Here is a 16,162-nt window from a genome sequence, read left to right on the forward strand (position 1 = left end):
TTTAATTTTCTAGGGCTGCTGTAACGAATTACCACAAACTTGGTGACTTAAAACAACAGACTTTATTCTCTCATGGTTTTGGAGGTAAGAATTCTAAAATCAAGGTGTTAGGAGTGCTACATTCCCTCCAAAGGCTTTAGGAAGAATCCTTCCTTGCCTTTTCTAGCTTTTGGTGGCTCCCGTCATTCCTTGGCTTGTGGCAGTATAACTCCAATCTCAACCTCCATCTTCACGTGGCCTCCTTCCCTGCCTCTGTGATCTCTTCTCTCTTTCCTCTTTCCTTTCCCTTTTAAGAACACCATGTCATTGAATTTAGGGCCCACCTAATCAGATCTATAACTTATTTACATCTCTAGAGCCATAATTTGATGACATCTGCAAAGGCATTACAGTCATGCGTCCCTTAATGATGGGATATTGTCTAAAAAATGCATTGTTAGGCGATTTTGTCATTGTGTAAACAACATAGAGTGGACTTACACAAACCTAGATGGTGTAGCCTACTAAACACCTAGGTTATATGGTATGGCCTATTGCTCCTTGGCTACAAACCTGTACAGCATGTTACTATACTGAGTACCACAGGCAACTGTAACATAATTGTATCGTACACTAAGTGTTTGTGTATCTAAACATAGAAAAGCTACAGTAAAAATATGCTATTGTAATCTTATGGGATCACACCATCCTATATGTGGACTGTTGTTGACTGACATATCATTATGCAGTGCATGACTGTATTTTTGAAATAAAGTCACATTCTGAAGTTTCAGATGGACGTGAATTGGGGGAGCTCTATTCAACTCACTACTGTTTTATTATCTTAATTTTCTATAAACTTAATGTGACTTGCACCTACCTCTCAATTACCCTAAAGAAAAACTGGTGATTTATGGGGTAACATATATTTTGAAAACATCATTTCAGAAGAGATGAAGACCAGCATTATCTATGTACCTTCTGCCTGCAGATAATCTTTTCAGCCTGGGATTCTGGACATTTGCTAAGTGCGTGTTCATTTTCCTCTCATTGACACCACAGTTCTTCCTGCCCTAAAGTCTATTTTCCCATTCACCTTTTCATTGTTCTTGCACATCTTATAGTTCTTTCTTGCTTTCTTCTATTTGCATATTACAGACTGTGGACATAGCCCAAATAAACTTCTGGTTTCATGGATTTTAGACAGGACCACTGGACTCAGTAAATGTTTGTGGAGCACTTACATGGGACAAGGAACTCTGTTAGATTCTGGGCAATGCAAAGGGAGATAAAATAATATCTTGTCTTCAAGGAACTTTCTAGTCAATGAGACACAAAAACCAAAAATTACATTATAGTGAAGTAAGCTTTAATAAAGATGTGTGGCAAGTGTAGTCCTTTTATTATTGACTTTGAAGAGACATGATGTTATTGTCTAAAAATGTTTTTCACTAACTGTAACCAAATCACAGAGTCCACTTTGAGTGGGCAACTGGAAAAGCCTCCTCTAGTCATTTTTACTCACTCTTGCTTTCCAAGATTTGGAAAGCAAACCTTCATTCAGTCAAGCACAGCCATGCCTTGTTTGGTTCCTCAGTGAGTACCTCCGTGTAGAGAGTTCCCTTCTTTCCATCCTTTTTCTTAAGGGTTCCATGATCATCCCTTCTCCTGGGCCTTTGGCTTAGCATTATGGCTTCAGCCTGAAACATACATAAGGCATCAAATCTTTTACCAGATTCATTAAGTAAGTCTTTACTGAGCACCTCCCTTCCAATTCTATTAGAAAGACAAAAACAAGTGGGCAGGCAGGTAAAAGTATTTCAAATTGTAATAAATATAAACAAGGGGTAGAGATGGAGAATAACAGAGTGAATCCTTGAAGTAGAATGGATAATGAAGGCCTCAGTAGAGGAGTTTTACAATTAAAACTGAAAACAAAGGAAGAGAAGGATCAAGTCCTAAAACATTCTAGGTGGAGGGAGCAAAATGAAGCCCTTGAGGCAGGAAAGAACTGGACATTTTCCAGGAACTGAGCAAAAATTAGTGTAGATGGAGCACAGGGATACTAGATAAGTTCAGAGATAGGCAGAAGATGGATCGGATGGTCAGAGGCTAGATCAAGTAGGGCACATTAATTTTGGTTTTATTCCAAGTACTGCTCAAGAATTGTAAGCCGGAAGACGGGGTAGTGACCAAAATATTTCTTCTGCTACTGAACTGGACAGGATTGCTGGATTGGAGAAGAGAGAAGATGGAGAAAATTAGATTACTGAGGAAGCTTTTTCAATAATCCACATGGGAGATAATAATGGCGGGGACTGTGGTAGTGACAGAGATGAAGAGGTAGATTCAAAAGAAACTTTGGGGATAGGATTAACAGGATTGTGAAGCAGGGTTTGGGTGGTGGGGGGGATCAGAGCATATGAGAAATGTTAGGCCACTAGTAGTTTTCTGACTTGAGCAACTGGGTAAACAGAAATGACATTTACAAAATTGAGGATGACTGCTGAGGGAAGTAAAGGGGGACAGGTTTTGACTAGGAAAAAGCAAATGTTTTGTTTTGATCTTAGGTTTGAGAAATTAAGAGTGAGTTTCTATATTAGTTTGGTGGGGCTGCCATAATAAAATACCACAGATTGGATGGCGTGAACACCAGAAAGTTATTTTCTTACAGTTCTGGAGTCCAGCATCAAGATGTCAGCGGGTTCGGTTTCTTCTGTGGCCTCTCTCCGTGGCTTATAGATGGCCACTTCCTCACTGTGTGTTCATGTTTTCCTCCGTTGGTCTGTGTGGTCCCTGTGTCCTAGACTCCTCTTCTTATAAAGTCATATTGGATTAGGTCCCACCCATATGACCTCATTTTACCTTATTACTTTGTTAAAGAACCTAACTCCAAATCCAGTCACGTTCTGAGGTACTGGGGGTTAGGACTTTACCATATGAATTCAGGGGTGGCAGATTGAGGGGTGTAACACAATTCAGCCCATAGCCATTTCTTTTTTTCTTCTGAATTGCATTATAAAAAGTCCTTTTGTGGCTGGGCGCAGCAGCTCATGCCTGTAATCCCAGCACTTTGGGAGGCCAAAGCAGGCAAATCACCTGAGGTCAGGAGTTCGAGACCAGCCTGGCCAACTTGGTGAAACCTCATCTCTACTAAAAATAGAAAAATTAGCTGGGAATGGTGGTGGGCGCCTGTAATCACAGCTACTAGGGAGGCTGAGGCAGGAGAATTGATTGAACCTGGGGGCGGAGGTTGCAGTGAGCCAAGATTGTGCCATTGCACTCCAGCCTGGGCAACAGAGAGAGACTCTGTCTCAAAGAAAAAAAAAAAAGTCCTTTTTCTGTTATCTTAGGTAGGTATGAGCCTGTTCCAGAAAAGAGTAAGATAGGAGAAATAACTCGCTCCTGCCACATAAATGAGACAGCAGACAAGAAAACGTGGCCCTTCTTTCTAATGGATGCAAGCAAAACAATTTTATTGAGAATATTGTATGTCACAGAATATGCCACTTAATCTACACATGAAGAATAATAATTCCAGGTTATTTATTGTAGGACTCCTCTACTTTCACCCTCATGATTATCCCAACATCCGTTCTGGCTCCAAATTTACATTCTGGCTTCAATTCCCTTCTTGGTATCCCAGTGTGAAATAGTAGTACTGTTTGCATCATAAATACCAGAAATATTTTTAAATGTTCTCCTTTTATAACTCTGTGTGATTTCTTTATGTTTGTCTTCCATTGCCTAATTATAGGAATTCAAAATTCAAATGGCATTCAAACAGGAATAAATGTGAAAAATCACATGTAATGTAGCCCTTCACCAGTATGTGGGGATGTGTTCATACATTTGAAATTATAATGCGATTACTTCAATTACTACTTTTTCTTAACAGAGAAAGCTCTCAAACTGCCCTGCTTTTTGTGGCAGTAAAAAATAAAATTTGTGTTTAGAATCAAAGACTTAAATGCATGATAAGTTGTGCTTTAAAATTAGCTTTAAACCACAGCAGTCCTAAAATTAGGATTCTGTGAGTTCTAATTAATAGTCAGCATCACCAAAGTAATACAATACGAAAGTGTAGAACTTATACTTACATGATTCCTTTAAATCTATGGGTGTTCTTTTAAAGAAAACAGAGCATAGCAACAGCAGAGACTAGCAAAGAAGGAATCTCAACTATTAGAGCTTATCAGTCATACTTTCAAGTAGCAAATTGAACTATTTTGTTGCTACTGATTTCGAAGGGTCCTATAAAGATATCTGAGGTTGAAAGTTCTAATATAACTGTCAGAAATATAAATTTGGGAAGAATACATATATTTTTAGATTACATACCTCACTGCCCTTAAATAAAATTAGGACTAAAACTAATTGTAACTACAGATCTGTGTCGAATTAACAGTACTGCTGCTTTGAATAACAATTAGCCAGAGCATGGATATCTTCATCTATTGAATCCCTTATTAATAACTTTCAAAGTAATGTTATAAAAGACAAAGCCTCGCTAAGCATCTCAGTTGATTATCACTTTTATAATGGGAACTGACAGTACATTTCAGATCTTAACTAAGCATTACAATTTTTATGAAAGCAGCACGGAGAACTACAAAAGTAAGGAGATGAAAAAGCTTTTTAATTCTCCCTGCCCCTAATTTCCTTAAGTTTAGTGTACTTCTTATGTTTATAGAACTAATTATTGGTTGCCTTTAGCATACAGGTAACTTTTATGCACAGTGATTGCAAATTTTAAAAAAAATCTCTATTGGTACTCGTGCTTCTTTCAGAAAAATGAAAAAGATTGTCCTAATAGTTGGCATCCAGAAATAAATAAAACACCACAATTTTTATGGACAGATTTTCATTAGAGTTTGAAAAATGTTCTTATAATCTCAACGTAAAATCTGATAGCCTGACAGAACAGTTGAGTAGTAGTGACTAGGAAGGACAGAGTGTTCCTAGAAGACAAATTATAGTTGCCACCTCCACATTGCCTAAATAGAGTTTAACCATATTGAAATGACAGAAATGTTTGCCCAAGAAAAATGCCATGTAATTCAAGCTGCTGTTTTACCTACTTTTTAAAAAAAAAAACCCAAACAAAAATTACTCTTTGTAAACACAGGATCTTAAGAAGTGAATTGAAGTGTTGTGTGCTGTTCACTTCCAACAAACAACTTCATCTATTCAATCTGTAAAAGGAAGCATTATCCAGCAAGCTAACTTCCAAAGAGCAGCTTTCAAACTACTCCCATTCACAAGCTCTGATAGTGTTGACAATAAAATAGAAATCCTGAGGAATTGTTAATGTCAGAATTGTTCTTAATGTTGAAACATCTTTGTTTATTTTTAAAGGACTGCATAATCAAAGAATATAATTATGTATTGAATTAATCTATGATAAGGGTGAAATATCTTGTCATCCTTCTCTAACTCACTTACAAATAGACTGGATAAGATGATTTTTTTTTTAAGTGTAAAACTCTTCTGTTTTAAATTTGCTTAGTATGGGGAACTCCCATTTTTAAAAAAATCAGGCTGGTCACGGTGGCTCATGTCTGTAATTCCAGCACTTTGGGAGGCTGAAGTGGTTGGATTGCTTGAGGTCAGGAGTTTGAGACCATCCTGGCCTACATGGTGAACTCTGTCTCTACTTTAAAAATACAAAAAAATTAGCTGGGCTAGTTAGCTGTGGTGGCAGGCACCTGTAATCTCAGCTATTCGGGAGGCTGAGGCAGGAGAATTGCTCGAACCCAGGAGGCAGAGTTTGTAGTGAGCCGAAATTGCACCACTGCCCTCCAGCCTGGGTGACAGAGTGAGACCCTGTCTCAAAAAAAAAAAAAATTAGAATAGCTTTTATTTTAAATATTAATGCTTATTGTTAATAATTAAAATAATTCAGTAAAGAAGTAAAGAACTATCAGAAAAATGACCCCAAGATGCATACTGCTAATACTATACTGAACATAATTCTGATTTTTTTTTTTTTTTTTGAGAAGAAGTCTTTCTCTGTCACCCAGGCTGGAGTACAATGGCACGATCCCAGCTTACTGCAACCTCTGCCTCCCAGTTCAAGCTATTCTCCTGCCTCAGCCTCCTGAGTAGCTGGGACTACAGGCGCCCACCACCACGCCTGGCTAATTTTTGTATTTTTAGTAGAGACAGGGTTTCACCATATTGGCCAGGCTAGTCTCGAACTCTTGACCTTGTGATCCACCTGCCTCGGCCTCCCAAAGTGCTGGGATTACAGGTGTGAACCACTGTGCCCGACCCTGATATTTTTCTTTACTTCAAAGCATGTTGTACACTCATAGAAGTCAATGAAAGTTTGCTTAATGGATCTTGGAGTTTTGCAACCTATTTTTACTCAACAAGGTGCTAAGTACCTCTTTCCAAGTATTGGAGGGCTTAGTTATGTTCATATGGAAAACATGCCAGACCATGAACCTACAGGGGCAGTTAACCACAAATAGAAATAAATGATGGATATGTTCAGTCTTATTCTATCCAAGTTGAATACAAATCTTAAGTTGAATGTATTCTGATGTATCTTGTTGTGTTAATAATTATCACCTGTGCTTTGAATGCCTAGAATGGCTTCTCCAGGTTCTTCAACTCCTCTGGCTCCAAAGAAGAGCAAAATGTCAGGGGGATAGAAAGGAGAATGTTGAGATGCTGCATAGAGTTTTCATATTGTCGACTACACTTTCATACTTATATCATTTAAGCTGGTAAGCAGTGTGTTTGCTTATGCAAATAGCATATAAAGATATCATTCATTTGCTTTTTGGCAGTAATGATTTCAATCTTCATTCCTCCTACCATGGCCTCAGTTCAAGCTATCATCTATTCCAGCCTGGACTTTTTCCCTGGTCTGTAGACTACCTATAGTCTTGGCCCTTTGGTCCAAGCACACAGCCACTGGGTGATCTTTCTCAAATGCAGATTTGATCATACCTCCTCAAAACATTTATAATTTAGGCATTCAAGTTCTTCATAATCAAGCCTTTGTCCTCCTCTGCAACCTCATCCCTGCCACATTCCTCAAATCACACCTCATCTTTGTTTTATGAGGCATGAAATACGCTGTCTCACATCTTCCTAAATTTTCATGTTGCTCCTAACCTAGTAAGTTTCTCGTTTTTCAATACTCAGCTTAGGTAGTACTTTCTTAATGAAGACTTGGCCTGTCTGTGACCGTTAACACCCTCCTCTCTGGTGCCATCCTCTGCTACAGAGCTTGCCACACTTCAACATAATCAATTTCCTGTCTTCTCCCTCACTAGACTGCTAGCTGAAGGTCAGGAACTTGGATCTTTTTACCCTTGTTTCATATACTCAGAAGCTGTAGTTACCAAATATTTATTTTTGACTAATACATATAAGAAATAAATTGTTAGACTATTTTATTTAATTATTTGTTTATTTATTTATTTTGAGACAGAGTCTCACTCTGTTGCCCAGGCTGGAGTGCAGTGGTGTGATCATGGCTCACTGCTAACTCTGCCTCCAGGGATCAAGCGATTCTCTTGCCTCAGCCTCCTGAGCTGGGATTACAGGCCCCTGCCACCATGCCCAGCTAATTTTTGTATTTTCAGTAGAGATGGGGTTTCACCGTGCTGGGCAGGCTGGTCTCAAAACCCCTGGCCTCAAGTAATCCACCTGCCTCAGCTCAGAACATTTTATTTAGTATATAAAATCTTTCAAAATAATGTCGCTAAGGAAAAAGGATCATTCTAGGCTGGAATCGATGATAGCCTGAACTGAGGCCATGGTAGGAAGGATGAAGATAGAAATAATTACTGCCAAAAAACAAAGGAATTATATATTTATATGTTATTTGCATAAGCAAACACGCTGCTTATCAAGAAGTCCTCAATGGAGAAGACTGTGAACATATATGTAGTAAATATCCATTAAATATTTGTCAATTGAGCTATCGTTCCTTGTTTAGATTGTTATCTTTCTAAGGAAGGGACCCGTGATATACTTTTATTTATTGTCTCCAGTGCCTAACAGAATACTATGTCCATAAAATAATCTCAAATCTAATTTTACTGATTAATTGAATGAGTGAATCCATTAATTATCTCTAAATCTCAACAGGAATGTATAAGACCTATGTCTTTGAATTTCTCTCTACATATTGAAATATCTGTGAGCTCTTTGAGGAAAGGGGTTCTACCTATTGATTTTTATATTTTAAAGTCTTAACAGAGAACACTGAACATAGCAGAAGTTTAATAAATCTCTGTTATTAAGATTTCATCAGTGAAATACAAGTTTGCTTTGCTCATCATTGTATCCCAGTGACCAAGGGCAAGATCTTATTCATTGTAGGAATTTAGCAAATATTCATTAAATAAACATGATTTGGAAAACTTGCTATTGGCAGGTACAATTAAATCTAACATGAAAAGTTTCCCTTGAGGGAAAAAGTGAAGTTTCCCTTGGTGTCTTAGATTCAGGAATAAACGCAGATCGGTGTATGATTCTGAAAGATGTTTTATTTTTTACTATGAAACAACTCTACCCTACAGAGGTGGGGAGCAGGGAGGGGAAGGGAGAGAAGTTGGAAACAAGTGAGGCTCACAGGAGAAAATAGCTCCTCCAAGGGGAGCCACATGCTCTGATACCCATGGCAGCCGCATGAGGAAGCAGCCTAAAATTAGCAGGACGGGCAAGCCCAGGAAGGGAAAACCACGGCAGCCTTCCCTGCCCTCAACAAGTGAGGTGAATGAGGGGCTGGGAGTCCCGGCTGGAACTACCCAATGTAGCCTTTGGAGCTCCACTGCTGTTTGTGCCAGGTAAGGTCCTCCCTCAAAATTCATCTTGGGAGGTAAAGCAAGAGATTTCTTAAGGGGATGTCCAGATAATTGAAATATTTAATACTGTCCCAGTAAAAAGGTGCCTCCAGGAATCTAATGATTAAGAGAGCAACAGATTAAGAACATTCTTCTATTCATCCTTAATCAGGGTATTCATCTGAACCACTCACTGTCACCTTATTGAATTGGGGCTCTCTGGGGTATGTAGGTGCTGCTTCTTTCAAGTGTTAAAGAGGGGAGGGTGTCCTAGAAAAATCTTTAAAGCCATGTGGGAAAAGGAATGACGAAAGGGCATTGCCAAGCAATGTAAAGAAACTGCAGAGCCAAGAAGGAAAGATCAGAGATATACAAATACGACTCAGTGGGCAACAGTGTGCTTTTTTCATGAATGAAGTGCAGAGCAATTGAGCTGATTGAGGACAGTCAACAGAATCCTGGAGGGGACCAGAATATTCTGTATTATTGTTTCATAAAGAACTGGATCAGTGATTGATTTTTACGTTGCACATGAATAACTCCCAGTCAGGGTACTGATCTATCACTCTCCATCGTTTCTGTAAGTTTCTGTCTCCCATACTAGAATTCATTTTAATAATATATTACCAATTGCTTTTTGAAGTTACAGCTCCTCATTAATGGTAAAACCTTCCAGTGCTATTAACAGAGTTTCTCACAGGGTTAATCTGAAGGAGTTGTGCAAGTGGACAGCAGAAATTCAGAACTTTAAAAAAATAAATTGAGATATAATTAATACACCATACAATTCACCTGTTTAAAGTGTGTAACTCAATGGATTTTAGAAAATTTACAGAGTTGTGCAACCATTGCCACAAACAATTTTAGAACATTTTTATCACCCCCTCATATCCAACAGCAGTAACTCCTCTTTTCCTCCAACATCCTCCCACTCACAGCCCCAGGAAACCATTAATATACTTTCTGTTTCTATAGACTTGCCTATTCTGGATATTTCACATCAACGAAATCATACAATGCGTAGTCTTTTGTGAGTTTGTTTAATTTTTGAGACAGAGTCTCACTCTGTTACACAGGATGGAGTGCAGTGGTGCTAGCTTAGCTCACTGCAACCTCTGCCTCCTGGGTTTAAGTGATTCTTATGCCTCAGCCTCCCAAGTGGCTGGGATTACAGGCATATGCCACAATGCTCAGCTAATTTTTGTATTTTTAGTAGAGACAGGGTTTTGCCATGCTGGCCAGGCTGGTCTTGAACTCCTGGCCTCAAGTGATCCACCCACCTTGGCCTCCCAAAGTGCTGGCATTAAAGGTGTGAGCCACTTTGACTGGCCTGTTTTTTGTTTGTTTGTTTGTTTGTTTGTTTTTGAGACTCACTCCGTCGCCCAGGCTGCAGTGCAGTGGTGCGATCTTGGCTCACTGCAAGCTCCGTTTCCCGGGTTCACGCCATTCTTCTGCCTCAGCCTCCCGAGTAGCTGGGACTATAGGTGCCTGCCACCATGCCCGGCTAATTTTGTTTTTGTATTTTTAGTAGAGACGGGGTTTCACCGTGTTACCCAGGCTGGTCTCGATCTCCTAACCTCATGATCCACCCGCCTTAGCCTCCCAAAGTGCTGAGATTACAGGCGTGAGCCAGCGCGCCTTGGCCTTGTTTGTTTGTTTTTAAGAGAATGCTTAAGTGTGTGAGAAGAGAGAAGAGAAGTCTCTTTTGTTGTTGAAGTATCAACTGTTGATTCACCCAAAAGAGGATCTGTAATTGTCTCCAGTCTCTGTTTTCAGTGAATATTTATAACCCATTACTCTAAGATTGTCCAGTTATAGTGGTACTTCAGTGTTATATATAATGAAATGATTAATAAATGCTTTACAGTAATGATAATTTTCACTTAATGATAATCTTGGATATGATCTGATGGAATGAAGTATATCCATTTAGGATATCATTAGAGAACTTATATGGGACACAGCCTAAGGTTTTAGTAAATAATAAATGAAGTATGATGTAGTGTGTCTAGAATAGTGCCTTGCAGGTATTAGATTATTAGTAAATAGGCGTATTTTCTTCCATCCGACTTTCAATGTTAGATGCCTACTCATGTTATAAAACCTACAGAGCAGATTTGAAAAAAATCTTAACCTAGCGGAGTGCTTTGAACATACTACTCAGTGAACACTTTTTTTTTTTTTTTGAGACAAAGTATCACTCTGTCACCCAGGTTGGAGTGCAGTGGCGCGATCTCAGCTCACTGCAACCTCTGCTTTCTGGGTTCAAGCAATTCTTCTGCCTCAGCCTCCCAAGTAGCTGGGATTATAGGCGCCCCCCACCACACCCGGCTAATTTCTTTGTATTTTTAGTAGAGATGGGGTTTCACCACGCTGGTCAGGCCGGTTTCGAACTCCTGACCTCAAGTGATCCACCCGCCTCGGCCTCCCAAAGTGCTAGGATTACAGGTGTGAGCCACCGCGCCTGGCCGCAATGAGCACTTATTAAAACAGGGAAGGTAGATATAGTCATGAATATGTGCAATATAGAGCTGTGACATTCTTTCATAAAGGCTGGGGAAAATAGTTTCATATCCCGGACTAGGAGGCACCAATTATAATTTCAAGTTTGAACTATCAATTATAATCTTAGATAACCTACTTACTTTCTCTGGTCTTTATCTACATCTCCAGACTAGGAATGATAACGCTGGATTATAGCTAAAATGTTATACCCATTGTTCATACTGTAAAACTCCATTATGTCTCTAAGACATACCTGCCCTGTGTTTATTTCATGCTAAAGGTGACACATTGAATTATAGGATCGCTTCTTAGGGAAGTCCAGTTGGTTGACTGTCATAAGACCTTGTAGCTTGTAATTACATTGATGAAATTACCAGGTTTCATTGTTTGGTGTTCAGCTTTTCAAACTCAGAAACGTAATATATATTTTTTCCCAGAATTCTTAAAGTGATCCAGTCCCTTAGCAAAGTATTCGCATTAACCAAATTCCCAAGACACGTCCCAAGACGTGTCTTTTCTTAAGACACGTCAAATTATATGCATTATTCATGATATGTTGATTTTCTAGTTAAATTTTCAGAGTATAGGAGTGCTCTGTGAGGCTTCCATGTGTTTTCTATAAAATAAAATTCTTTCATAATTATGTCACTTTATTTTATGTGTCATGTTTAAGCTTTCAATCCTTTGTATATTATTTCATTCTTATAGTCGTTGTAAATTTTCTGAAGTAAGCAAAACAGTTTCCTCATTTTTCGGTAACTGAAAAGGTGAGGTAACTGAAGCATGTAGAATGATTTACCCAAGGCTGTATAGCTAGTGAGAGATGGAACTGGGGCTAGAACCTGCTTGTTATATCAGCCAGAATTCCGATTTGTTAATTTACAATGATAAAAATGATTTTAAAGCAAACCAAATAGCATGTTATGTTAAAAATCAGAGTTTCTTTTCTTTACGAGGAAACTTATTTTTTAAAAAACTAAACTGAAATTAGAATGCTGCTGGGTAAGCATGGACTGGAGAAAGGCAGGAAATTGATTATGGCATCTTGTGAGCATTGGCCTGGGCTCCCAGCTTCTCCACCAGGAGCAATAGGGCTCTCTTGGGTGGACAGTGCTGATTCTTTATTCTCTGATTTCTCTTTCCTACCTGTCATTCTGTTACCTCTTAAGATATAGATATACGCATATTTATATTTATGTATAAAGACATATATACATATATACCATCAACTAGACTGCAGCCCTTTTTTTTTTTTTTTTTGACAGGGTCTTGCCCTATTGCCCAGGCTGGAGTATGGTGGTGCAATCTCAGCTCACTGCAACCTCCACCTCCCAGGCTCAGGTGATCCTCTCACCTCAGCCTCTCGGTTAGCTAGGGCTACAGATGCCTGCCACTATGCTGGGCTAATTTTTGTATTTTAGGTAGAGATGGGGTTTCACCATGTTACCCAGGCTGGTCTTGAACTCTGGGGCTCAAGTGATCTGCCCCCCCCCTTAGCCTCCCAAAGTGCTGGGATTATAGGCATGAGCAACCACGCCCAGCCTAGACTACAGCCCAAATTTGCTCTTTTTTTTTTTTTTTTTCTTTTCCTTCTTTTGATGTGCTTGAGGCATTCTCTTTTTTTGATGTGGAGGAAGAGTTTTACTATTTTGTCCTCTTTATAAAAATAAACACTTTTGCCGGGCACGGTGGCTCACGCTTGTAATCCCAGCACTTTGGGAGGCCGAGGCGGGCGGATCACGAGGTCAAGTGATCGAGACCACGGTGAAACCCCGTCTCTACTAAAAATACAAAAAATTAGCCGGGCGTGGTGGCGGGCGCCTGTGGTCCCAGCTACTCGGAGAGGCTGAGGCAGGAGAATGGCGTGAACCCGGGAGGCGGAGCTTGCAGTGAGCCGAGATTGCGCCACTGCACTCCAGCCTGGGCGACAGAGCGAGACTCCGTCTCAAAAAAAAAAAAATAAATAAAATAAAAATAAAAATAAATAAAAATAAACACTTTTATTAGAACTTTTTTTTTTTAAGTGCAGCAAAAAAAAATAATTACAAGAGAAAAATCACCTGTAATTCTACTCCCTGGCTATAACTAACATTTTAAAATATTGTAATCCAAGTTGGGTTCTTTGGCTAGTACTTGTAATCCCAGTGCTTTGGGAGGCCAAGGTGAATGGATTGCTTGAGCCCAGGAGTTTGAGGGTGCAGTGAGCTATGATTGTGTCACTGCTCTCCAGTCTGGGCAACAGAGCACAGCTCTGTCTCTAAAAAAAAGAAAAGAGTATTTGACTCCAGAATTTAAAAAAATAAAGTGGAGTCAGAAATATTGTTTTGAAAACTGGTGAAAAAAATTTTACATATCATCTTTCCATGTTAAGAAATGTATGTTGTTGGCTGGGCACGGTGGCTCGCGCCTGTGATCGCAGCACTTTGAGAGACTGGCCGAGGTGGGTGGATCATCTGAGGTCAGGAGTTTGAGACCAGCCTGGCCAACATGGTGAAACCCTGTCTCTACTAAAAATATGAAAATTAGCCGGTCATGGTGGCAGGCGCCTATAATCCCAGCTACTCAGGAGGCTGAGGCAGGAGAATCGCGTGAACCTGGGAGATGGAGGTTGCAGTGGGCCGAGATTGAGCCATTGCACTCTAGCCTGGGGAACAAGAGTGAGACTTCGTCTCAAAAAAAAAAAAAAAAGAAATGTATGTTGTTTCCAGTTTTTTGCTGTTACAAGCAGTTCTTGACGAGCATCCTTATAAATACAGGAATGCTAGTTGTTCTTTTCTTAAGACACGCCAAATTACATGCATTTTTCATGATATGTTGATTTTCTAGTTAAATTTTCAGGGTGTAGGAGTGCTCTGTGAGGCTTCCATGTGTTTTCTATAAAATAAAATTCTTTCATAATTATGTCACTTTATTTTATGTGTCATGTTTAAGCTTTCAATCCTTTGTATATTATTTCATTCTTATAGTTGTTGTAAATTTTCTGAAGTAAGCAAAACAGTTTCCTCATTTTTCGGTAACTGAAAAGGTGAGGTAACTGAAGCATGTAGAATGATTTACCCAAGGCTGTATAGCTAGTGAGAGATAGAGCTGGGGCTAGAACCTGCTTGTTTTCTTGGATCAGTGGTTTCCAACTTGTGAGCAAGACCCCTGGAGGGCCATGAATTAACTGTAATGGGCCCACAAATCCAGGTGTACATCAAAGATTATCTGAAAACAGATATTTTTTATTTATTTTATTTTATTTTTTTATTTTTATTTTATTTTTTTAGTGGAGATGAAGTCTCACTATATTGCCCAGGCTGGTCTCCCATGAACCCTTGAGCTCAAGTGATCCTCCTGCCTTGGCTTCCCAAAGCGGTGGAATTTTAGGCGTGAGCCACCAGGTCCAGCTGTCTACAACATTTTTACATGTTGGAAAAAGGAGGTCTCATCCCAACCTTGAAAAGGTTAGAAACCAGTGCTTTTGACCTTGGTAAGTTTCATTATATTTGCTCTCAAGTATTCTAAAATGGCTTAAAACTCTGGACAAAACCATGGCTCTAAAAATGTAGCTGATATCAGAAAGGGGTCCTGATCCAGACCCCAAGAGAGTGTTCTTGGATCAAGAAAGAATTCAGGGCAAGTCCATACAGTAAAGTGAAAGCAAGTTTATTAAGAAAGTAAAAGAATAGGCTGGGTGCGGTGGCTCATGCCTGTAATCCCAGCACTTTGGGAGGCCGAGGCAGGCAAATCACGAGGTCAGGAGATCAAGACCATTCTGGCTAACACGGTGAAACCGCATCTCTACTGAAAAAAAAAAAAAAAAATACAAAAAATGAGCCGGGTGTGGTGGCGGGCGCCTGTAGTCCCAGCTACTCGGGAGGCGGAGCTTGCAGTGAGCTGAGATCGCGCCACTGCACTCCAGCCTGGGTGACAGAGCGAGACTCCATCTCAAAAAAAAGAAAGTAAAAGAGTAAAAGAATGGCTACTCCGTAGGCAGAGCTGAGTATACATAGACTGAGTATACATATTGTTGCTTCTTGATTATATGCTAAACAAGGGGTGGATTATTCACGAGTTTTCCGGGAAAGGGGTAAATATTTCCCAGAACTGAGGGCCCTTCCACTTTTTAGACTACATAGGGAAACTTCCTATCATTGCCATGGCATTTGTAAACTGTCACGGTGGTGGCAAGTGGGAGTGTCTTTTAGCATGCGAATATACTATAATTAGCGTATAATGAGAAGTGAGGACAACCAAGGGTCACTTTCATCGCCATCTTGGATTTGGTGGATTTTGGCTGGCTTCTTGACCATATCCTGTTTTATCAGCAGGATCTTTACAGTCTATATTTTGTGAAACCAATCCTGCCCGCCTTCTGTCTCATCCTGTGACTAAGAATGCCTAATCTGCTGGGAATGCGGCCCAGTAGGTCTCGGCCTTATTTTATTTTTTAATTTAATTTTTTTTTTTTTTTTTTGAGACTGAGTTTCGCTCTTGTTGCCCAGGCTGGAGTGCAATGGTGCTATCTCGGCTCACTGCAACCTCTGCCTCCCAGGTTCAAGCGATTCTCCTGCCTCAGCCTCCTGAATAGCTGGGACTACAGGTGCCTGCCACCACGCCCAATATTTGTATTTTTAGTAGAGACGGGGTTTCACCATGTTGGCCAGGCTGGTCTTTAACTCCTGACCTCGGGTGATCCATCCACCTTGGCCTCCCAAAGTGCTGGGATTACAAGCCTGAGCCACTGCGTCTGGCCTTGGTCTCAGCCTTATTTTACCCAGCCCCTATTCGAGATGGAAGTCACCCTGGTTCAAACACCTCTGACATAGGTAGCAGCGTTTTATAACAAATAAAATTTCCTTTGTGATATGTAAATTAGGCTCCTCTGA

At 39.9% G+C, this 16,162-nt stretch overlaps 1 protein-coding gene across 7 annotated transcripts in view; it reads left to right on the forward strand.

The window, feature by feature from the left end:
• Positions 1 to 16,162, forward strand: part of MYPN (myopalladin) — a 140,994-nt gene that overhangs the window by 5,406 nt on the left and 119,426 nt on the right. For 3 of the 7 annotated variants that reach the window (XR_010120287.1, XM_063637136.1, XM_063637139.1), the window contains exons 2-3: positions 14 to 84; positions 14,561 to 14,737. The exons of 3 other annotated variants lie outside the window; for them this stretch is intronic. Coding sequence is in view for 3 of the 4 variants with exons in the window: in XM_063637136.1 (XP_063493206.1) it covers positions 14,700 to 14,737 (38 nt within the window). In the remaining variant the exon portion in view is untranslated. The remainder of the gene's footprint in view (positions 1 to 13; positions 85 to 14,560; positions 14,738 to 16,162) is intronic. One more of the 7 variants, XM_063637137.1, reaches the window with a different exon arrangement.

This window comes from Symphalangus syndactylus, chromosome 4, assembly GCF_028878055.3.
Source record: "Symphalangus syndactylus isolate Jambi chromosome 4, NHGRI_mSymSyn1-v2.1_pri, whole genome shotgun sequence".
Classification (NCBI taxonomy): Eukaryota; Metazoa; Chordata; class Mammalia; order Primates; family Hylobatidae; genus Symphalangus; species Symphalangus syndactylus.